This window comes from Rhinolophus sinicus, linkage group LG04, assembly GCF_036562045.2.
Source record: "Rhinolophus sinicus isolate RSC01 linkage group LG04, ASM3656204v1, whole genome shotgun sequence".
In the NCBI taxonomy this organism is placed as follows: Eukaryota; Metazoa; Chordata; class Mammalia; order Chiroptera; family Rhinolophidae; genus Rhinolophus; species Rhinolophus sinicus.
In genome coordinates this window covers 128,868,993-128,894,398 of record NC_133754.1, presented here as the reverse complement: position 1 = coordinate 128,894,398, position 25,406 = coordinate 128,868,993, and the positions used below count along the sequence as shown (strand labels likewise).

The 25,406-nt window shown below is 38.0% G+C and overlaps 1 protein-coding gene across 5 annotated transcripts in view; it reads left to right on the top strand.

The window, feature by feature from the left end:
* CCDC171 (coiled-coil domain containing 171) overlaps window positions 1–25,406 on the top strand; it is a 276,992-nt gene that overhangs the window by 62,257 nt on the left and 189,329 nt on the right. For all 5 annotated transcript variants that reach the window (XM_074330354.1, XM_074330355.1, XM_019739198.2 and 2 more), the window contains one exon: window positions 16,797–16,899. In XM_074330354.1, the coding sequence (XP_074186455.1) occupies window positions 16,797–16,899 (103 nt within the window). The remainder of the gene's footprint in view (window positions 1–16,796; window positions 16,900–25,406) is intronic.

Sequence of the window (25,406 nt, the reverse complement as noted above, 5' to 3'; positions counted from 1 at the left end):
CTCCACTCAACTCAGGATATTCAATGTGTTCTGATTCAGGGATTGATGTTATTCCTTGCTCTGTGGTTGAATTTGTCGTTTGAGTACTTTGGATGTCAGGTTTTAGGGAGTTTAGAGCTCTCTGGATAGCATACTCTGGTCCCATTCACTGTTATGTGCTACCCTAAATTTAATGGGCTATCCCACCTCTTAACTCCTGGTTCAGGAGGGTGAATCAGTGGTGGAGAGAAGCACATCAGAGTCATTGACCTGAGTCTTGGATTTGGTCTGCTCGCTTCTGAGACACTGTACTCAATAGTTTGGAAAGTGAGGCAGAGGTATAACTGGGAATGCAACAGTTGAACACAGAGTCAGCAATGTAAGTTGCATGCACCCTAATTCTGGCCTTCTAGCACTCCACTAATTAGATACAAAATAAAAGAAGACGGGCTTAATTCACCACTGAGGGTATGGGTGCTTTGTGATTAAAAAATTTTACTTGGTGAATGATCTGAAATGAGGCAAGTTGCAGCTCACTAGCAATCTCCTTTGTGTATTTGGGTCCTTGGCACTCACCATGATGAATGCCCTGAAGATTGTGGATTAATTGTTTCTTCAAAGCTTGATGCATTACTAAAAGCAGTTGCAGATCTGTGAATAGTTCCTTGCTGAGTAGCTAGTGGGATGTTTCAAAAACGTACTCAGATTGCAAGCTAAGTGATTTACATTTCATATGGTTCAACCTAACTCTTTAATCTGTTCCTTTCCATTTTTCCTTCTCTCTTAAGTCCCTGGCTTTATGTCTTATTTTCTTCCACCTTTCTGTTTTCCTTTCTTCCTCTCTTTCTTCCCTTCACTGTTTTTAGCTTTCTTTTTTAACTTGTTCTGTTTTGTGCTTATTAGAACTGTTGCACTCTGTCTTTTTACCTGACTATAATATGAAATTTTAAAATTATTTAATGAAAATTCATTTAATGGAAATATTATTACTATAAATAGTAAGTGCGTTTTTCTTTTTTGTAAAAAAGAAAATTCATCTATCGGTTTTCCTGAATACGGTTTTCTTGCACATATTCCTGTATTGCTTTTTTTTTATTTCAATAGATTAGTGGCCTTTGGGGAGAAGTTTTTAAAATTTTTTCTCTAAAGAGGTATATATTAGAGTAAACATTTTAAACCACAAAAAACTGCAGTTTTTCTAGTTCTGCATCCTCAAAGTCTGGGTGTTATTTTTGCTTTGCATTCATAATTTTTTTCTTTTAAAGGTTTTTTTATTGGGGAAGGGGCACAGGACTTTATTGGGGTACAGTGTATACTTCCAGGACTTTTTCTTTTTTGAAGTCAAGTTGTTGTCCTTTCAATCTTAGTTGTGGAGGGTGCTGTTCAGCTTCAAGTTGTTGTCCTTTCAGTCTTAGTTGTGGAGGGCACAGCTCAGCTCCAGGTCCAGTTGCTGTTGCTAGTTGCAAGGGGCGCAGCTCACCATCCCTTGCAGGAGTCGAACCAGCAATCTTGTGGTTGAGAGGACGCGCTCCAACCAACTGAGCCATCTGGGAGGCAGCTCAGCTCAAGGTTCCGTGTTCAATCTTAGTTGCAGGGGGCCGAGCCCACCATCCCTTGCAGGATTCGAGGAGTTGAACCAGCAACCTTGTGGTTGAGAGCCCGCTGGCCCATGTGGGAATCGAACCAGCAGCCTTCGGAGTTAGGAGCATGAAGCTCCAACCGCCTGAGCCACTGGGCCGGCCCCCATAATTGTTTTTGACTGAAGAGAAAATGACTTGAGGAAGCTTTTACCTTTTGCTATTGGAAATAAAACTTTGTTTTCATGACATTCCATGATCCTGTATAACCTAGTGTGTCTTTCCACAGTTATATTTCTTTTGAACATGGTAGTTTCAGTATTTCATAGAAGTATAAATTACCTACAGGTAATTTTTCTCTCCCATTGAGGTAACAGCTTGTTTTCTAGTTTGGGTCACATTCATGGCCATTATTCAAGTCTTGGTTTTTATCTTCTCTGTTGTATTACAAAAGAAAATTAAAGCCACTTTCCTCTAAGGTTTACTAGAGAGATCAAGTTGTTATTAAAAATATGCAAAGACTTCAGGAAGTTTTGAGACTTAAAAATAACAGTTGTATAATGTGGTATATTATAGCCTTTTAGAATTGGAAGAGGCCTTATAGAGCACCTTGGTCAGGACATGCAAAGTATTAATAAACCAGTTGGAAAGTGATAGTTCCCCTGTATAAAGAGATGTAATAAAAATATAGAATAATTTTGGAAAAGTCCAAAATGTAAACCCAGCCAACTTTAATTGTGTTTTTATATTAATGAAATTCCTCCTATTCAATGAATGGGTTAAAAAATATGATAAGGAGACAAGCAAAATGGCGCAGTAGGTAAACGCTGTGTTTACCTTCTCTCACAACCACATAAAAATTACAACTAATCTACCAAACAACCATTATTGAGAATCACCTAAAATCAAGCTGAACTGAACCCTTTCAACTAAGGACGTGGAGAAGAAGCCACTTTCAGACTGGTAGGAAGGTCAAAGAAGCAGAACGGGTAGTCCAACACCCACGTGACTATTTTGGCTGTCGGGGCTCCCCCCCAATCCCCTAAAGGGTGAGAGATCCCAGCCCCGCCCCAGCCCAGGGTTCCAGTGCTGGGGAGAGAAGTCCCCATAATTTTTGGTTGTGAAAAACAGCAGAGATTGTGACTGAGTGAGACAATGCATCTGCACTCACAGGCGCTCCTCCTAAAGGACTGCGTGCAGACTTACCCACCAATGGAATCACTGGCTCTGAGCTCCAGGGCTGGGGCAGCAGCTGGAAAGATACCAGGGACATATATATGGTGGAGAACTGAGTTGTCTGGCTTGAGACGGGGGCTGGAGAGGTGGCTTTCTCTTGGATGGGGGATCTGGCGGAGGCCATTGTTTCTTAGTTGAGCCCTCCCCCTTCCTGGCCTGTGAACACAAGTGGCTGCCATTTCTGAGTCTCCGCTGTTCATTCACCACACCTTGGTTATTTGAGACCTGGCCTTGCCCAACTTTTGGGCACACCCAGGCTGCTTTCAGTGGCTTTTTCACGCAGACTGCCTGCTTTGGCTTAAGCTGCTCTTTCCTAGGGTCTCTCAAAGCGTTGTGGAACCCAGACATGCAGCATCTGGCTTGAGCGTGTCCTGTACCTCTGGCTGAGCAGCCCTAAACCGGCACTAGTGGCAGGTGGCCTTGGTTTGCGGCTTGGCCTCTCAAGGTGCTTCCAAGCACAGCGTGGGTGGCAGTCATCTGTGGATTTCTTTATAGCTCCTGTTGGGTGGCCATGGGTGGGGCACGGGCTGTGGCTGAACTTGACCTACAGCGGATTCCCTCCAAAGTGGTGCTGGGGCTGGCGCCCCAGTGGCCTGCTTCAAAATGAGCTGGAACATCACCCACCCACCTCCAAATATGACACACCCAAGGGGCGGATTGGGCAGGCACTAGAGTCCTGCTGAGGCAGATCCTGCTCTGTAGAATCAGCCCCTGCACAACAACCCTCTACTGTAGTCAAGGCTAATCCTCACATCCAGTGAGTCCAAGGGTCAGTCCCTCACATTGATGTGCAATTATTAACCAAGGCTCAACTACAAAAGGAGGGCACACACAACCCACACAAGGGACACACCTGGAGTGCATGGCTCAGGTGACCAGAAAGACTGCACCACTGAACCCCACAGCACACCTACTACATAAGACTACTAAGACTGGAAGACATCACAGCCCTACCTAATATGTAGAAACAAACACAGGGAAGCAGCCAAAGTGGGGAGACAAAGAAACTTGTCCCAAATAAAGAACAGAATAAAGCTCCAGAAAAAGAACTAAGCAAAATGGAGATAAGCAATCTATCAGATGCAGAGTTCCAAACACTGGTTATAAGAATGCTCACTGATCTCAGGGAGAACTTTAACAGAGAGATAGAAAGCATAAAAATGGAGATGAAAACCATAAAAAGAACAAGTTAGAAATAAAGGATACAATAACAGAAATGAAGACTGTATTACAGGGAATGAATCAACAGTAGATTAGATGAAGCAGAGGATCCAACCAGCGATGTAGAAGATAAGGTAGCAGAAAACACCCAACCAACAGAAAAAAGAAAAAAGAATCCAAACAATTGAGGAGAGTTTAAGGGGTCAATATCAAGCATACCAACATTCTCATTATAGGGGTACCAGAAGAAGAAGAGAGAAAGCAAGGAATTGAAAACCTATTTGAAGAAATAATGACAGAAAACTTCCCTAGCCTGGTGAAGGAAATAGATATCCACGCCCAGGAAGCACATAGAGTCCCAAAGAAGATGAACCCAAAGAGGCTAACACTGAGACACATCATAATTAAAATGCCAAAGGTTAAATACAAAGAGAGAGTCTTAAAAGCAGCAAGAGAAAAGCAGTTAGTTACCTACAAGGGAGCCCCCATAAGACTGTCAGCTGATTTCTCAACAGAAACTTGGCAGGCATGAAGGGAGTGGCAGGAAATATTCCAAGTGATGAAAAGCAACAACATACAACCAAGATTGATCTACCCAGCAAAGCTGTCATTTAGAATTGAAGGACAGATAAGAACTTCCCAGACAGGAAAAAGCTGAAGCAGTTCATCACCACCAAACCAGTATTACAAGGACTCTTAGAGGGACTTCTTAAGATGGGAGGGGGGTTAAGGATGGGTGAAAGGGGAAAGGATTGAGAAGTGCAAATTGGTTGTTATACAGTAGTCATGGGGATGTAGGGTATAACATAAGGAATATAGTCAATAATATTGTCATAACTAGATATGGTGCTAGATAGGTACCAGATCTATCAGGGTGATAGATGGGAATGAGGTTGGGGAGGGAGGAAAAGGTGAAGGCATTAAGAAATACAAATTTGTAGTTAATACAGTATGGGGAATATAATCAACAATATTATAAAGATCATGTAAGGTGCCAGATGGGCACTGGACTTATCACAGGGATCACATCACAGACTGTGTAGATGTCTGACCAATGTGCTATACACCTGAAGCTGAAGTAGAATAATATTGAATGTCAACTATAACTAAATATATATGGAGTACAACAGAGGGAAGATAGTCGATGGTATTGTAACAGCTATGTAAGATGTCAGAGGGGTAGAGGCTTGAGGTGTGGGTTATCACTTTATGAGAGATTTAAATGTCTATTAACGTTGCTTTGTATACCTGAAACTAATAAAAAAAACCCTCTACATGGAATATGAACATATATATATATACACATATAATTTTCTTTATTAATAATGAACTGCATAAAATATGATTAGTAAATGAATAGTATATTATTATTATCTTTAATGTGATAGAATTTATAGACTTTCAACATTAGACATCTAAGGATTTAACAAAATTCATTTCGTGTTCTTTGTTACACATTATTGAATTTGACTTTAAAAAGTTTTGATTAAAATTGAACTATTAATTTCTAAATCTATGAATTTAATAATGATTTAATTAGCTATTAAATAAAACTAAATTTCCAGTTTAAGCTGCTCAGTGATCATACTTATTAAAATCCATCAGAGGCTTATCAGATCCGATGGGTCTTTTAGTCATTACTATGAATTTTTATATCTGCCTCGCTCCAAGCTGGGGAGCTATCATTTTCAAATTGGTGTTATTAGAACTTGCTTTGTGCTTTCTACAATGAAATTTTTTTAAGTCCATCATTTCTTGAGATTTGTTTTTCTGCCACTCAGTAATATTTACTTACAGCTTTAGGAGAGACCATATATTGGAAAGGGAATTGTAGTTCTCATGAGGTTTTGCTCAAAGAATATTTTATTCTCTAAAGAACTTGTGATTGAAAATAGTCAAGTGTATATTTTTTCCCTATACTTTGGAAACTTGGCTGCTTATATAATAATAACGATTGCTAGTATTAGATAGGATTTTGGAAAGTGCTTTGATTGCTATGCTTTGTGGTAAAGTTAATGTTTCTTGATAATATTTTCCTTCAAATGATCTATTAGGTTTGCTTTAGAAGGATATGTTTCTGATTTTGCAGGAGGCTTTCGAAATTAATGGGCTAAAAATATTCTATTCCGAATTTTACTAAAAAATTGTTGATCACTGTTTTTCACCTGGAATAGGAGTAGTATTTATATATGAGCATTGTTTTTGGTAATATAAAGATCACTTTCTGTCTCTCTTAGTAGCCTTTAAAAATGTAATATTATTACATAGTATTCATCGAATGTGTGTTTGTATTTGTGTGTTTAAATATTTGTTATATGGCTGGCTTTCTAAATTTATAATGTGGGCATAAGCTTTTTGAAATTTATTGTTATACAAATGACTAAGTTTTGAACATTCAAATCTCATTTTTGACCTGTGAAAAAGTAAAATGGTATTCGTGTGTGTGTGTATGTGGTGTGTGTGTGTGTGTGTGTGTGTGTGTGTGAGAGAGAGAGAGAGAGAGGAGAGAGAGATATCAAGACCCATATATAGACTGGAAGGTAGCATTTACTAAACAATAAACTAATTGTAAAGCTACATGAGAGAGGGTGACATTTCATCATATGAAATAAGTAATTGGGATGATAGAATGCTCACATCCATGGAAGCAACATAGGGAAGTAAGGTGAGAAATAGTAAATAGTTTTATGAATAGATATTAGCTATCATTAATATGATACAGGAAAAGCTGCAGCTAGTGATGATTATGAAAGCTAACCAGATCAAATTCAGTTCAGCTGAGCAAGCTCTCCTTGAGTCCTTAAAAATGCACTGAGTATGTAATGGTAACTAGGTGGAAGATATGATAAAAAGGTGAGCGCTGTGAAGCAAAAGTCTGTGATATTTATTATGGGATCTGATGCTCCTGTTGTTACTCAGAATTCCTTCATAATGGCTTAAAATATATGCAAATAAAAAATTAGAAAACTTACTAGAGTTAAAAAATGTTCAGAACTGTCTCAGAAGTTCATTTTAATATTAATTTCATTAAATACTAGTTTCACTAAAAAATGACCTTAGTAACTTCTATGGATTTATTGAATTACAGGGATTTGTTGAATCAACAATTTAACATTTAACCTAGCCTATTTTATTTTATTTTTTTCCCCTAAACTTATTCTTTATGTCACCTGGTAAAACATGTTAGTCAAAAATTGGAAACTTAGTATTTTATCTTTGGTTGGCACTTTGTTTGAATCCAAAAGTTTTATTTATTTAGCTGATAGATTTTGTTTTCAATTTACAATTTCCTGCTAGTATAAAGACTATTAACTAAAAGCTTTGGGAAAAAAATTTAAATATAAGGATGTTGTCACGCAGCAGCCTAACCATCTGTCCCCTCATACTTACCCCTAAAGAAAGAAGAATCTGTGAGACTGATCCTTTCAGGCGCTTTGCTTCACCTTGTGCTTATATCTTATGTCTCCTTGTTTGGCCCCAAAGGATGGCTTGTTAGTTAATGACGGGTAAGATTCCTCAAAGGAGGAACAACCTAAGCCAGGCACAGTAGCATGGGGGGGTCATCAGGAGAACTCACGGGGTTGATAGATGTGGGCACAGCCCCCCACCTTCCCCCGGCTAAGGAGAGCTTCTTCCTCTGTGGCTATATTCCTTCCCACAACCTGCTTGGGAAGTGATTCAATGATGTGATAACATCAGTTCTACATCTACTCTTATCAGTAAGTTTCAATATAAAGGTTTTGTCCCTGGGGAGGTACACTTAACAATTATTAAGACACCATAAGACTTTCTGTTCCGGCTGTTTGCAGGCAAGGGTGATTGGTTTGAATCAGTTTTCTGGTATGATGTATGAGACTCACAGACTGTGGAAAAAACAATGCTACTTCCTTGTTTGTACATCAATAAAAGCCACACAGTGGCCCGATTTGGGGCTCTCAGTCCTCTTTGAGGCTGTGAGACCCTTGACCCCTATTGCATAAATCTCTTGACTTTAGTTTCTTTCTTAACCTTTCGCCGCCCCTTCTCCTTCTCTCACTGCCTGTGTTGCGCTGAACGTGACATCAGTACAATTTACATTAAAAAATACTCCAGGCACTTCTGCTGTATGAAAGAAGAAGAATGGAAGTTTCATTTATAAAACTAAAACAATTTATTAGGAAAAAAATTGTCAACTGTAAAACAAAGTCATTTTTTCTGGTCATTAGCTGGTTCGTAAGTCTAACCATTAAACATAAGTAAAAATTTTATTGGCTATATTATAAGACTCTTAGTCAGATATCTCTGTAGAAAATTATACTACTACTAATTATAAATGTAATAGCCATTTTCAGATGTAGTTAACTCTTCTTAGGTCTTGTCATTGATCAAACCTCTTCTTCAGTCTTTGAAAAATTTTATACTTGTCAATGTTTCCTGGCTAATTTGACATTAATTTGATTTTAAACTGTAACGGTGTTAAAATTTTAGCTCATCTTTAGTCAGGGTTGAGCCCTGTACTTGAAAGAGAATTAGTGTTGAACTAGGAATTTAATTGAATCTTCATATTGAGCTGTCTCCAAGTATGTAATTTGTGTGTTTTTCTACATTTATTTTCTGTAAATTTTTATCCCTTGGTATTGATGGGGTCTTAGCCTCAGTCCGCATGGCATAAGAGAAAGAACATATATTTTGGAGACAGATTGATCTGGGTTTTAATCCTAGTCCTATATCATAATTGTTGTGTGACCCCCAAGTGATCTTATTTCTCTGAATGTGTTTGCTCATTTGTAAAATGATTCTAATAATTTCTACTATGCAGGATTTTTGATGAGCATTAAAGGTAATATATGTGTTGAAATAACAGGGTGTGTGTGTGTGTGTGTGTGTGTGTGTGTGTTTATGTAACTTATGAATATAATGCTGGAGTTTCTCTGGAAAGATAATTATATCATAACACTAGGCAAATACGAAATAAGAAGACCTAGAAAAGATTACTCTAATAAAATTAGGATATTAAAATTTGAGTATGCGGTAGTGAACAAGTTCGGGATTGATGGAGTACGGAGCTTGGTGAACCCTCTAACTAGCAAAGCAAAAATTAAACTGGTGAAAAACTTAGAAAAACATCATTTAAACTCTGGAAATTGTCCCAAGGGCAAAGGAAACAATTTCATTCAAGAAAATTTACTAATCATCAAAATTAAGAAAACCTTTCTGCTTCAAAGAACACCATCAGAAAAATGAAAAGACAACTCATGTAATTGGAGAAAATATTTGCATATCATACAAGGAGTTTTATCTAGAATATATAAATAACTCTTATAATTCAACAATAAAAAGACAAAAACCCAATTGGAAAATGCAGAAAAGATATGGACAGAGACTTCTCTAAAGAAAACGTAGAAATGGCCAGTAAACCATTTGAAAAGGTGCTCAGTATCGTTAGTCATCAGGAAACTACAAATCAAAACCATAATGGCATATTGTGTCACACACACTAGGATGAATATAATAAAAAAGATAGGTAATAACAATTGTTAGTGAGGATGTGGAGAAACTGGAATTCTCATATATTGCTGTTGGGAATGTAAAATGGTATCACCACTCTGGAAAACAGTTTGGAAATTCCTCAAAATGTTAAAATTGGACTTATCTTATGACCTAGCCATTATACCTAATACCAATTCTTTACAAATTCTTTAAAAAAAAAAATACAGAAGAGGAGGTAACGTTTCCAATCTGATTCTGTTAAGTCAGTATTATTCTGATTAAAACAAACAAAAACAACCCCAAAGATAATTACAAGAAAAGAAAACTCAGACCTGCATCCTTTTTGAATATAGATGCCAAAATCCTCAACAATATACTAGCAAACCAAATCCAGATAGATATAAAAAGGATTTTATACCATGATCAAATGGGATTTATCCCAAGAATGTAAGACTGGTTTAACATCTGAAAATCAGCTGGTGTAATAGACCTTATTAACAGAATGACAAAACCAAATGATCATTTTAATAGACACAGAAAAACTTTTGATAAAATTCAACATCTTTTCATGATGAAAATGCTCAACAAACTAGGAATAGAAAGGAACTTCCTCAATCTGATAAAGAGAATCTCTGAAAAACTTACAGCTCATATCAAAGTCAATGGCAAAAGGCTAAATTCTTTCTCCCCAAGATCAGGAGCAAGACAAGGATTTATATTCTTACCACATCTAGTCAACATTGTACTGGAGGTTCCAGTCAAGGCAATTAGGCAATTAAAAAAATAAAGGACATCCATTTTGGAAAAGAAGAAGTAAACTATCTATTTACAGATAAGATGATCTTGTATATTAAAAATAATAAGGAACACACACATATTAGACTAATAAATGAGTTTAGCAAGGTTGCAGGATACAAGATCAATACACAAAATCAATTGTATTTCTGTGCACTAGCAATGAACAATCCAAAAATGAAATTAAGGAAACAGTTCCATTTATAATATTGTCAAAAATAATAAAATACTTAGGAATAATTATAAAAGAAGTGCAAGAATTACATGCTGAAAACTGCAAATCATCACTGAAAGAAATTAAACAAGACCTAAGTACATGGAAAGACATCCCATGTTCATGGATCATAAGAGTTACTACTGTTACTTGTTAAGATGTCGGTACTCCTCAAATTGATATAGATTCAATATGCTATCAAAATCCCAGCTGGCTTTTTGCAGAAATTGACAAACTGAGCTTAAAATTCAGATGGTAATGTAAGAAATGTAGAAGAGTCAAAATAACCTTGAGAAAGAAGAGTAAAATTGGAGGAGCAACATTTCCCAATTTTAAAGCTTACTAGAAAGCTATAGTGTAGCATTGACTTAATGATAGACATACAGATCAATGGAAAAGAATTGAGAGTATAGAAACAAACCCTTAGAGTTATGTTTAATTGATTTTCAAAAAGGGTGCCAAGTCGATTAAATATCAATAGTATTTTTCAACAAATGGTGTTGAGGGAACTTGGTATCCACTTGCCAAATAATGAATTAGACCCCTACACAAAAGTTAAATGGTTTGTAGACTTAAATATAATAGCAAAAACCACATAATTCTTAGGCATTTGTTTCTTAGGTGCCACACTGAAAAAGTGGCAAAAAATAGATATTTTGGTCTTCACTAAAATTAAAAACTTATATGAGTCAAAGGATACAATAAAGAAAATGAAAATACAACCACAAAAATATAAAATTTTTGCAAGTCAAATGTCTGATAAAGAACTTGTATCCAGAATATATAAATACCTCTTACACCTCAATAATTAAAAAAGAACTCAATTTAAAAATAGGCTAAAGGTTTAATAGACAGCTTTTTAAAGAAGATATAGAGATGGTGAATAAGTATGTAAAAAATTGTTCAAAATTAATAGGGATATGCAAATCAAAACCCTAAGGACAGGCCGGCCTGGTGGCTCAGGTGGTTGGAGTTCCGTGCTCCTAACTCTGAAGGCTGCCAGTTCGATTCTCACATGGGCCAGTGGGCTCTCAACCACAAAGTTGCCAGTTCAACTCCTGGAGTCCCGCAAGGGATGGTGGGCTGCCCCTCCTGCAACTAAGACTGAACATGGCACCTTGAGCTGAGTTGCCACTGAGCTTCTGGATGGCTCAGTTGTTTGGAGCGTGGGCTCTCAACCACAAGGTTGCTTGTTCAACTCCCGCAAGGGATGGTGGGCTGGGCCCCCTGCAACTAGCAATGGCAACTGGACCTGGAGCTGAGCTGCACCCTCCACAACTAAGGCTGAAAGGACAACAACTTGATTTGGAAAAAAGTCCTGGAAGTACACACTGTTCCCCAATAAAGTCCTGTTCCCCTTCCCCAATAAAATCTTAAAAAACAAAACAAAAAAAAAACTAAAAACAAAACAAACACAAGGAGATACCTCTTTATACTCATTAGCATGGCCATAATAAAAAAAGTGGGCAGCCCTAGTTTTGATGAACATGTAGAGAAATTGAAACCCTCACACATTGCTGGTGGGAATGTAAAATGGTATATAGCCCCTTTAGAAAAACATTTTGCAGTTTTTCAAAAAGTTAAACCTAGCTTGCCCATATGACCCAGCAGTTCCTCTCCTAGGTATATACCCAGGAGAAGTGATAATGTACAACCACACAAAAACCTGTATGTGGATGTTCATCCCAGCATTATTCAGAATAACCAAAATGTGGAAACAAGCCAAATGTTCATCACCTGATGGTGATTAGATAAATAAAATGTGGCTTATTCATAGGATGTAATATTTGGCAATAAAAATTATTGATACATAATATAAAATTGATGAACCTTGAAAACATTATTCTTTGTGAAAGAAGCCGGTTATAAAAGACCACATATTTTATGATTGCATTTATATGAAGTTCCCAGACCAGGAGAATGTATTGAAATAGAAATAAGAATGGTGGTTGCTGAAGGCGTGGGGGTGGTGATGGGAGAGTGGAGAGTGACAGCTACTGGATATGGCGTATCTTTTATTGGGGACAACAATGTTCTAAATTTAGATTGTGGTTACGTGTGGGGACAGAGTCCCATAGAGCAGTTTCCAGGCTCTCGGCCTCAACGTGGAAAGGTGCTGGCTCGGGTAGTAGATGGCCAGCAGCTGTAACTAGTTGGCCATCAGTTGTTACCGGTTAGCCACTAATATAACTGCCGTGGCTACGCTAGGGTTGTTGGTTGGTTTTCAGAGAAGTGGTTGGCAGATTGCGGCCAGCAAGTGTGGTTAGCAAGCGCAGATGGCAGATTGCGGATCATGTGGATCCTACTTCCTGTGTCTCGCCCGGCCGCCAGGGAGACTGGGGTGCAGGAAGACCCCTCGTTGGGGTACTAGTGGATGTTTGGATTTGTGTCTCAACGAGCTGCCATCAAGAATATAGTGGTATGACTCCCCTATCTATGGCTCCGTTGTTGTTCCTTTTTGGCCTCACCATATCCTGCGTTCTTGTGTGGAAAGAGGGAGCTGAGTCCCCACATGACATTGTGGTTGCACTTTTTGAATATGGTAAAAACATTGAATTGTACACTTCAATTAGGTGAGTTGTATGTTATGTCAATTATACCTAAGTAAAATTAAAAAAAATATAAAGCTACCATAATTAAGAGTATGGTACTGACAAAATAGAAAAATCAATGAAACAGAACAGAGAGTTCAAAATGTAGCTATGAATATCCATGGGAATTTCGTATATGGTAAATTTGGTTTGTGAACAGGACTCCTTTGTGTCTCTCTCTACACACAACACTACTCACACAAAACACATCTAGTCATCGAGTATGTGGGGATTTCCCCACATCAAGCAATTATGTCACACCAGCTAGATGTCCTACAATTTAACTCAATTCTGACTCTGTCTACTTGGAGATGGCATCAGATTCTACAGGTTAAGAGTTCAGTCCCACAAGACTGCCTGCTCCCCTTTAGATACCAATCACAAGTCCAGGTAGTTTGTTATCTGTGCTTCTGACCAACAGGCTATAAATTGGAAGTTCCTACGACCACCAGCTCAGGTTAAATTAATTTGCTAGAGCAGTTCACAGAATGCAGTTTATTTACTAGATTCCTGATTTTTTTTTTAATTAAAATTTATTGGGGCAACAATGGTCAACAAAACTAGGTAGGTTTCAAGTGTACAATTCTATACTACATCATCTATGTACTGCATTGTGTGTTTACCAACCAGAGTTAGTTCTCCTTCTATCACCATATATTTGACCCCATTTACCCTCATCTATCACCCCCCGTCCCCCTTACTGTCTGGTAACCACTAAACTATTGTCTGTGTCTATGAGTTTTTGTTTCTTTGTCTTGTTCCTTTGTTGCTTTCAGTTTTATATCCCACATATCAGTGAAGTCATGTGGTTCTTGACTTTTTCTCTCTGACCTGTTTCACTTAGCATAATAATCTCAAGATCCATCCATGTTGTCGCAAATGGCAGTATTTCGTCTTTTCTTATGGCAGAGTAGTATTCCATTGTGTATATATGTACCACATCTTCGTTGTCCAATCATCTGTTGAAGGGACACATTGGTTGTTTCCATGTCTTGGCCACTGTAAACAATGCTTCAATGAACATTGGAATATATATATATATATATATATATAAAATACATATATGATATATTTAATTATAGTTGAAATTCAGTATTATTCTACATCAGCTTCAGGTGTTCAGTGCAGTGGTCAGGCGTCTATACAATCTATGAAGTGATCCTCCTGATAAGTCCAGTATCCATCTGACACACTATATAATCTTTACGACATTATTGATTAAAGTCCCCATACTGTATTTCACATTCCTGTGACTATTTTGTGATTACCAATTTGTACTTTCTAATCCCTTCACCTTCTCCTCTGTCCCCCAACCCTCCCTCAAATATCTTAATTAAATTTTTAAAAATGGATAATAGGTACACACATGATACAAGATTTCAAAGATACAAAAGGTTGTACAAATGAAATCTCTCTTTTCCCAACCCTTGGCCACCCGGATTCTCTTCCCTGGGGCAGCCATAGTTACTACTTTCTTGTAATTCTGTGTAGAGATTGTCTCTGCATTTACAAATATGTGCACCATGTGCGCAGATGTGCATGCACACACACACACATTTTACAGGAATGGTAGCATATTAAACATGCTGTTCTCCCTCCCTCTCCCCCCCCCATACTAACTTGTTTACTATTACAACATTACAAAGCATGTTACTAATGGTATGCTAATGCAGAAAACTTCAAGTCTGTTTTTGTTTGTTTCTTTTTGCATATCAACTCAGAGGACTTTCATTTAGACCATTGATCATTTATTTTATAATGGAACATTCCTTTCCCACCCCCTCTTGTTTTTAACTCAACAGTATTGCTTAGAGATCGCTCTGTATTAGTACCTATGTGAAGAAGAGCTTCCTCCTTCTATTTTAAGTTTGTGTGGATGAATCCTGATTGATTTAACAGTCTTCTGTTGATAGTATGTACTATGATTTAACTATTTAACTCTTATTTTAGATACTTGGTATTGTCTCAGTGCTGGGGATGCACTGGTGAGACAAAACAAAACAATTCTCTGAGCTAGACATTAATAAAAGACTTATTCAAATCAATGTAGAATCATATGTGTGATAAGTGCTGAAAAGAATCTAATAGAGGCAATTGATATAGTTTGGGTAGTGAAGTGATAATTGAACTGATATCTAAAGAAGGAATTATTAGTTTTACATATTTTGATGATGTCATTTTATCCTGTAATATCTATTCTCCCATTTCTTCTGTATCTATAAGCACTATTTCACTAGTGCCTCTGTTTCATCAGCTTTTAAACATGCTTAAGTTTCTCATGTATTAAACTAAACAACAAAAAACCTCTTTTCCAACCTACATTCCTTTCCTACTACTGTCCTTTATCTCTGCTTAGTGCTGTCTCAGCCTCCTGTTTCCATGACATTTCTCTTACTCAGTTAAGACAGAAAAAAGTCAGGGTTACTTCTCTTCAACCTGTTCCAGTCTGGGGTATAACAGATTCCATCAAGGTCACCAGTGACTTTCATGCACAGTGAACACTTTTTAGTGTCCATTTTGCTTGACTGTTCCACGACATTGCACGTAACTGACAACTCTGTCTTTGAAATGTTCTCTTATCTTGATTTTCATGGCACTATACTATTATTATTATTATTATTTTCCTTTTTAAAAATCTTTGCTGGCTTTTTCTTTTTGTTAAATTCTGGAGTTTCTTAAGGCTTTGTCCTAGGCTCTCTTTTTTAATTTTTAAAATTTTTTATTTTATTTTATTTATTTATTTATTTATTTATTTATTTATTTATTTATTTTAGGCTCTCATTTCTTTAGGTGATCTCTATAGATGATTCCTATCTTGACCTATGCTTGGATCTTTCTTCTGAGATTTCCATCATTATGTCCAGATGCCTCCCACATTTTTCTACTTGTTCGTTATTAGTTTAAATATATTTATTTAGGGCCTGTTATTTGCCAGGCATTGTGCTGGTGCTGGGAGTATCAAATGTATCTCCAATGCAATATGATCAAAATAGAATTCATGACTCCTGCTTCCTGCCAAAAACAAACAGTAAACAAACAACAAAAACAGCCAAAATAAGACGTGTTCCACCTCCATTGTTCTCACTCAACTATGGAAATTGGCCCCGTTCTTCTAGCCTGAAACTTTGGGCTAGACTCCTCCTTTTATCTGAGCACTACCCCAGCTGTGTCCAGTCCAGTCCAGTCTAATCCAGTCAACATCACCTAACCCAATACAAGGTTACCAAGTCTGTCCATCCCACCTCTGACTAAGTATCTTTCCAGAGTATGTAGCCTCCACCCCTTTTTCACTGCTAAGACCCTGGCCTAAGCTACCGTCACCTCTTGAGTAGGCTGCGGTGTGTCCTTCTTCTAATGGGACTTACTGCAGTCACTTTAGACCACCATCTGGCAATTTGCCACATGACTGCCAGCATGATCTTTTGCAGTGTTCTGCAATTCCTCTGTGTCTCAGTTTTCATATCTGTAAAATAGGGATAATAATTGCCCTTCCCTTATAGGGTTGTTGTGAGAAAAAAAAGAATCATTGTGTATAAAGTACTTAGAATAGTGTCAGGCGCTAAGGCCTGGGTAAATTGTTATTGAGACCTTATACAATGTTACGTTAAGCCAAGTAAAAGGTATGATTAAGACAGAAAGAGCTTTATTAATAATAGACTTGAATGGAGTAATTACTAGCTCGTTTATACTTATGTGTGCTATATATGTTCACACAAAACGTCTGCAGCTCTTATGTGTGACCTTATTATGTGTCATTTTCTCCTTATGTAAAAGGCAAAGAAGCACCAGGCCTTTCTCGTAGAGACATGTGAAAATAACATGAAAGAATTGGAATCGATCTTGGACAGCTTTACTGTGTCGGGCCAGTGGACATCAGGTTAGTTGAAGGTATAAAATGACAGATGCATCTGTCAGTGTTCCAAAGTCACTACATTTTGGGAATTCTGCAGATGCCTCTTGTAGTCCCTCATCTCAACATGTTTTGATTTGATGACATGATAAGAGCAGTCCGCACAGCAGTCAGTTGGCCTAGCTAGCTGAGAAAAGGTGATGGAATGTGGACCTGCTGTTGTCCTCCCAGAACTTGATTTACAAGTGTCGGGGTCTGTATGATTGGACAGACAAGGGCTCACTTGCTGTGTTCTGAATCCAACTGAGAAAAAAGTCCTTACAGTATACCTGCAAGGGGAGCAGATGTTTCGATCAAACTGAGCCAAATTCTGAGGCAACCTTCAGCAACTTAAAGGTCATGCATTCAAAAGGTTATGTAGGACACAGGCTGTAACATTGCATATTCTACACTGTTGCTTTCTAAGCTGGCTTTCTTCTTCATTCCTCGTTCCCGTTATATATTCTTTCCAGATAAAAATGCTTAGGTAAAATGTTTTGGTTTTAGTATTAGCACACTTAATATGATAAAGATCTACAACAATTGTATATTAGGTAGTTAAATTTTGGGAACTAGCAAAAGCATTAGTTGGCCATGAATACTGTCTATGATTTTTGCTTCCTTAATGTTTTGTGCTTATGCCATGTGTGTGCTGCGGTAGCTTTGACGGAAATACTTTTACTTTTCTACTTCAGTTTTCTTTTGCCATACTGTCAGCCTTGAATAATTTGTTATTCTCTAACTCAATTATATTCTTTAAAAAGCATGTAAAATTAAATTCCATCCACTTTAAAATTGAGCCCCAGGACTCTGTATTATAAAATAATCAAACAGATATTTGGCAAATGAGTTCTTTAGGAAACTCTCAAGTTCAAGAAAGTTTATTGTCCTAGAAAAAGCAGAAGAATATAATCAAGGTCCATTTTTCCTGATGGACCTGCAGATTTCTATTGGTGACTATTAGAAATTTAGTGTGCTTTGCTATTACCTAGTTTTTGGATCTTTTCTCCTTCATATGTTTTAGCAGTAATTTAATGAAATTAATGTGTAACTTTCTTTGTTTTTATTTAAACTTTTTCCAAAAAATTGGTGTTTCATGGTTTGTTACTGTGGAAAAAAATCAAGGTATAGAAAAAGTGACATAAAATGTGGATATCAAGTTTTCAAATACATTTGATAAAGCTTTGGAGGATAAAATTTTCTTTTGCAATGGTACTGTTCTATTATTGAGTTGTACCTTGTTAAATGGTGTTAGGATTTTAAAAATTATTAAATTATTATAATATATTTTATGCCTCAGTGTTATTTAAAATATTTTTTCAGAGTTGAATTAGAAAAACTAAGAATAATGAGGTCATGTCTCTTGAGTTTTAAAATGAGTTTTGATAACAAAGCAACTCACAAGCTATTACTAAGGCTACAGAAAAAGAATTGTCTTCTGGTAAAGTTTTAATTTTATTCTTCTAGTAACCATTGTTTTTTAACTTCCTAGTTTGCCATATACTGGGGGTGCCAAAAAATGTATACACATGACTTGTATTCATCTTTTGTTATTGGTATACATTGAGTATTACAATTTTAATATAGTTTTTCCTTTCTTAAAATGTGTATACATTTTTTTGACACCCTCTGTATATGTGTACTGTATATATTACAGAGAAAGCGTTCCTGGAAAAAGGACTGTGTGCTGAATTCGTGATTTTTGTGATGTTAATAGACTGGTCTTTGTTTCCATATTGAGCTGGTTATTCATGCATTTACCTGCCAAGAATCATTCTTTTCTGGTCTGTTTTTCCTTGTCGAGTTTGACCTCTATCAACTGCATGATCTGGGTTCTTTTGTCCTCTGGCTTCTGGTTGGATTTGGACAGTGGGTAAAGAGGAATCTGGGAGAGCAGATTAAGAGGCAAAAAGGAAAGAAAAGAAAGTCAGGGTGTTATTTCCCCTGCGCCCTCTGGTCCAGTGCATTCCTCCTGGCAGTGGCTTCATTTTTCAGTAGCCACAGCTCCTGTCAGGCGGGTCCTCGTCCACAGCTGTGGATTGTATTGGATTATGGTGACAACATTCCCTCCATTTGACCCTTTAGACTGAGACATGGTATTGATTTTCTACTCGTGCTAGTTCTTGATGCCTCATCATATTTTATTTATTCTCTTAACCTGTCCACATTTCTGTAAATAGTCTCTTCATTAAATTCTCTTCTGATGAACTCTTCTGAGTGTGCCATCTCTCTTCCTGTGGATAACCCTCATTCACATACCTGCTTGGGACCTCATTTCATTCTTGCTCTTGACTCCATGAAATGGCCCCATGTAACTCTAACGGACTTCTTTTCTGCTTACACCAGCTCAGGTTGGGTTTATTTTCACTTCATCAAGAGGGAAATAATAAAGTTTATTGCTCAATATTTTATGGAACCCGGACAATTAAGTTTGCCTACTGCATTAGGCTCGGCTTCAGCTACACAAAGATGACCAAATATTTTGTTCCTCCCAAATGGAGTAATTTAAAAATTTATCCTAGGTTAATTCAAGGGTGTGTGTGTGTGTGTGTGTGTGTGTGTGTGTACATGTGCATATGTGTACGATATATATAAACATTTATCTCTCTCTGTCTCTCTCTGTCTCTCTGTCTCTCTCTCTCTCTCTGTATATATATATATATGAAAAAGCCTATATTCTTACTAAAAGACATATTCTTACTGTGTGATGATAGCTCAGCCTTAGAATTTGTTACAAAGTTAATTCAGTTATTTTGGGAGGGATTTACCAGAGAGATCCTCTTTTTTGCCATTATGGCAAGAAGGAAATAGTGCTTTACTCCCTTTTATTACCTCTTCTAACTTTTTTCAGTTTAGTATATAGTCTTTCCCTCTTACCCGCCATTTCAGAAAAACTAATCCATGGTAGAAAATTAGGGGGATGGTTACAAAATTGTTTGTTTGTTTTTTGACTTGTTTTTTAAAAATGGAATATAGGACATTATTTTCCTGAATGAGTTTTAGTCCAGAATTGACAGTAGTTGCCAGGTGTTCTGTTCCCCGTCCTCTTCAGATTTCGTGGTCTTCTGCATTAAGAAACCTTTCTGAAGCAAGAGTAACCCATCAGCTTATCTTCTTGTAGCCAGTAGACAAGGCAAAGATTCAGTTAGTCTAAGACATTAAGCAATTTATTTACGTAGAGGATTTAACTTGATCTCCTCACCAGTAATGAATGTGACAGTTTATATCTTTTTTCCTAATGCTTTCAGCACCTCCTTGCTAACTGGTCTCTCTGCTTCCACCTTGCTCCCCTCTAATCTGTTTTATCTGTAGCCCCCAGAATCATCATTTCAAAACCCAAATCAGAGCATGTCTTCCTTTTCTCTAAACCTTGCTGGGCTCTGCATTTCACTAGGAGTAGAAGCCAAAGCGTGCGCATTGGTGTGCAAGACTCTGTAAGATCTTCCCATCATTATACTCCTTAGACCTCACCTCCTACTATTCTCGTCTCCCTCCCTCTGTTAGGCCACTGTGGCCCACTGTTTCTTCAACACACCAAGGTGCTCTTGCTTTGGTGGCCTTTATGCTGGCCATTCCTTCTACCTGGAAAGTTCTTCACCTTGATCTATCTGCATAGCTTTCTTTGTCATCTTTCTCAAATCTCACCTTATCTATGAAGCTTGCCCACTACCCATTCCCATGCCACTTGTCTCACTACTTCTCTCCCTTTTCTGCTCTCCTTTTCCCCCATAGCACTTACTATGGTCTAACTCACTGTACGGTGCATTTATTATTATGTCTGTATTGTCAGGGTTCTTCAGAGAAACAGACCAAAGAGAGAGAGAGAGAGAGAGAGAGAGAGAGAGAGAGAGAGAGAGAATATATATACATAATACATACATACACATATACAAGAAGAGATTTGTTACAGGAATTATCCCACACAGTTGTGGAGACTGAGAAATCCATGATATGTCCTCTGCAAGCTGAAGAACCAGGAAAGCTGGGAGTATAACTCAATCTGAGTCCAAAATCCTGAGAACCTGGGGGTTGCTGGTGTAAGTCATGGAGTCTGAATGCCCAAGATCCAGGAGCTCTGATGTCCAAGGGTAGAAGATGGAAGTTCCAGCTCACACAGAAAGAGAATTTGCTCTTCTTCTATGTTTTTGTTCTATTGGGGCTGGGCTGTTGGGGGAGCAATGGACTGGATAGCGCCCACTCACGTTGATGAGGACAAATCTTCTTTACTCAGTCTGCTGATTCAAATGCTCATCTCTTCCAAAATACCCTCACAGACAAACCCAAAAAACATGTTTTACCAGTTATATTGGCATGCCTTAGCCCAGTTAAGTTGATAGATAAAATTAACTATCATAGGTTAATTTTTATAGAGGAGGGCAAGCATCTTTGTCTCTTTTATTTACTAATGTATTTTAAGCTAAAACAATACTTGGCACAAAGCAGGCACTCAATAAATATTTGTTAAATATGAATAAATAAAAGCATGAATGAGTTAATAATCAGGTTGAAGGTCTACATTACATTTATGTTTAAATTTTTTAGGTGATAAAGGGTAGTCATGGAGTCACTTTCCAAAGTATAGTCGCCCTTTGGGTAGCAATCCATAAGGGCTCACCAGGTTAGCCTTCAGTGGAAAAGAAGAACAATCTTACATGAGTCATTGCTTGCCTACTATCATTAGACAAGATAGCCTCAATTTACTTGATCAGGGACATTATTTCCTATTTCTACTTTCCACTGAAATTGAAATACTTCAGCTGCTTCAAAGCACGCCTATCTCATTTCTTTTTTGGCGGAAATTCTTATAGTAGGGTGTGTATGGGGAGAAATCTTTTCCCACTTTGAACCCATGTAGTCTTTCTGCCTCAAATGTTTCTTCTAATACAGTTTCACTTCTACCTGAGGATGCTAGCAGACATATACAATGTGACTTTTCCTTCATTAGGTTCATGAAAGGAACTTTTTCCTGTGGCTCAATCTTGGATTCTCCTCAGGGTGGTTGATTTTTATTTATTTTATTGGGGAATATTGGGGAACAGTGTGTTTTTCCAGGACCCATCAGCCCCAAATTAAGTCGTTGTCCTTCAGTCTAGTTGTGGAGGGTAGAGCTCAGCTCCAAGTCAAGTAGTTTTCAATCTACATAGTTGTGGAGGGCACAGCTCACTGGCCCATGTGGGAATTGAACTGGCAACCTTGGTGTTACGAGCACTGCGCTTTAACCAATTGAGCCAACTGGCAGCATGGTGTTGATTTTTGTGTTGACTGAGACAGAGCCCTTCAACCTTCTTCATCCTTTCTTTCCTGGAGGAAGTCATTTGTAATATTCCAGAGGTATTCTTTTTCTTTCTACTGGAAAGGCTCAAGGACCCTAGGAAATAATAGTAACAGCATTTGATGCCTTTAGTCGTGTGTTTATCACCCAGAAATTGGGCAATCTCAGGGACTGCTGTTAGGAAAATTGGGACAAAAGAGTGGACTTTTCCTCTTCTTTCTCCTCCTTTAATAAAGGATTATTGCCTAGATCTAGTGTCTTCTTGAGAATTTTAGTTGTTCTTATGAACCTCATGGCTGGGACGTTTTAGCTAGAGATTAATGAATTACTGAGAAGCTGAGGGTGAAGCACACAGGTCTCCTCTGGTATCATTTGCCAACTTCTCTCTTACCTCCCTGCCCCCAATGCACTGAGGTTTACAAACCAAACTTCCTACTTCATCATGCTCATAGTTTCAGTCTGTGAAATCCAAGGGAGTGACTTCACTTGGCATACTAAACATTCTCCAGTGGGATCACTGATTAATCACATGATTATGGTGGCTGAGAAATCCAAGATCTGCAGGTGGCCAATGGAAAGCCAGGAGAGCTGGTGGTTTCGATCCAGCCTGACTTTGAAGGCCTGAGAACCAAGAGAGCTGATGCTTTGAGTTTCAGTCTGAGTCTGAGTCCAAAGGCAGGAGAAGACTGATGTCCAGCTTGACAACAGTCAGAGAGAAATAATTCTTTCTTAGCCTTTTATTCTATTCAGGCCTTCAGTGAATTGGATGAGGCCCATGCATGTTAGAGGGGGCAATCATCTTTACTCAGTTTACTCCATCTCATCCTGAAACGTCCTTGTAGACACACCCAGAAATAATGTTTCACTAAAAATCTGGGCCCATGGCCCAGTCAAGTTATTAAACATCACATCCCCTTTTCTCTCTCCTGCCAGCCTCCGTTAGCGACCATTCTACTTTCTGTTTCTATGAATTTGACTGCTTCAGATAGTGGAATCTATCATGTAGTGGACTCATACAGTATTTGTCTTTTTGTGTTTGGCTTATTTCACTTAGCATAATGTCCTCTTGATTCCTCCATGTTATAGATTGTGACAGGAATTTCTTCTTTATTAAGGCTGAGTAATATTCCATTGTATGTGTATTTCACATTTTGTTTATCCGTTCATCCATTGATGGACTTTTGGGTTGCGTCCACCTCTTGGCTGTTGTGAATAGTGCTGCTAGGAACATGGATGTACAAATATCTCTTCAAGACCCTGCTTTCAATTTTTTTGGGTATGTACCCAGAAGTGGTATTGCTAGTCTATTAACTTTTATCACAGAACATGAGTGTACTGATAGGTGCTCTGCGGGATGTCCTGCATTCTAGACATACTGTTTCTTACAACCAATTTTCCCTTGCTAATCAAGACCAATTGTCCTGGTACAGAAGAGCCTTCTTTGGTTTTTGGTTTCCTGGCATGAGGAGCCCAGAAATAACCAGGTGATGTTCTCAGCTTCCATTTTAATGGGACTGTAGCTGTGTCCTATGGTGGAAGCATTTCTTCTTTGGGAATTAAGATCTAGACCAATAGAGCCCAAAGTTTCTGAGATGAGAAACAGACATTTCACTAGTGGGTCATTAGGTAGAGCAGTGAGATGAGCCACTCCCTTTTCCAACATTTGATTCTAGGATCTGTGAATCCTGGCTGTTGGAGAAACACACCATATATTGATTGCTGACTCAGAGCACGTACTGTATCCTGGAAGGTATTTATTATCCGTGTCCCACAAAGTGTTGCTATCTATCTTTAAAAGGCCATTCTACTATTCTGTATGTTAGCTACTTCAAGAGATGAGAAATATAGGAAGACCAGTGAATTCTATGAAAATGAGCCCATTTCCATACTTCATTTGCTATCCAGTGAGTTCCCTGGTCAGAAGCAATGCTATTTGGAAAGTGTAATGCTGAATAAGGTATTTTGTAAATTCATGGAAGATGATTTCAGCAGAAATATTATGGTTGGGGGAGGAAAATGTATATCCAGAGTAATATCTACCTTAGTAAGGATAAAACATTGCTCATTCCATGATGGAAGTGACATAGTATAATCAACTTGCCACCAGGTGGCTGGCTGGTGCCCCCAGAGAATAGTGCCATTCAGCTGGGATTGTAACCCTGTCAGTCTTGGTGAGTGGAAGTCTATGTTGCTGAGCCCATGTACTTTCCATTCTTGCTGCCATGACTCCTTTGTTATAAGGACAACAAAGGTGGTAAAGACAAAGGTAGCTGGGAAAAGATGCTGGCTGACATCCACTTGTTCTGACTATTAAGATACTGAAATTGATCTGGGCACAGTGACCACTTGAAGAGGTCTCTCCACACATATATTCTTGTGCAGACCACCTTGTTAACTAATTTTCCAGTTCTGTTCTTTTTGATTCCCTGACCATTTAGCAAAACTAATACCCATAAATTGGTGTATATTTGTACCTTTGGTTATCTCTCATTTCAGGCAAAATGACAAATCCATGCCTTGAAGTTCTGCCTACTGGGAGGATTTCACTTCACCACTGTCTTTCAGGATCACCCTTGAGTGGGGCTGTAGTGCTGCAACTGTCTGCTTTCAAGTAGTGTCAGCACATCATACAGAATCCTCTATATATGAAACCTATATTTTCCCCCTTTAGTGAACTGATCATAGGGGCCTTTCCATGGGTCCAGAGTGTGGGACGAGAGAGAGGAAGCATGTAACAAGAACAGGGGCCATGGGAATCTGGACTGTTTACTCATGCAACTTACTTGTGCCTTCAGGAGTTACTTGAACACAGTTTTGTATACATCACTTTCACTTGATGATAGGGTGCTGTAGTGTATGCCCCAATTTATGGCTTGGTGGATCAGACAATAACCATTTTATGATGGGCAACTCCTGGTAAGTTGGTGGCCTTGCATGCAGTATTAGCTGAAGACTAGTAGTAAATCAAGTCTAAAGCTTATTTTCAAGAGGAGAATAGTTATCTCTAGAGAATGACTTGCTTTATTCAAAAATCCTAAAATTTTACACTATGATTCACCTATAAGGACCTGCAAACTTGATCTGCTTGAATTCAAGCAGTCAGAGTGATACCTTGGTAGAGGACTAAGTGAAACAGTGATGTCTTCTGGAGAATTGATCAGGATTTCTACAAACTAGATTATGAGAGGTCTAGAGTCCATATAGCTCTGAGATAAGGCAGTGA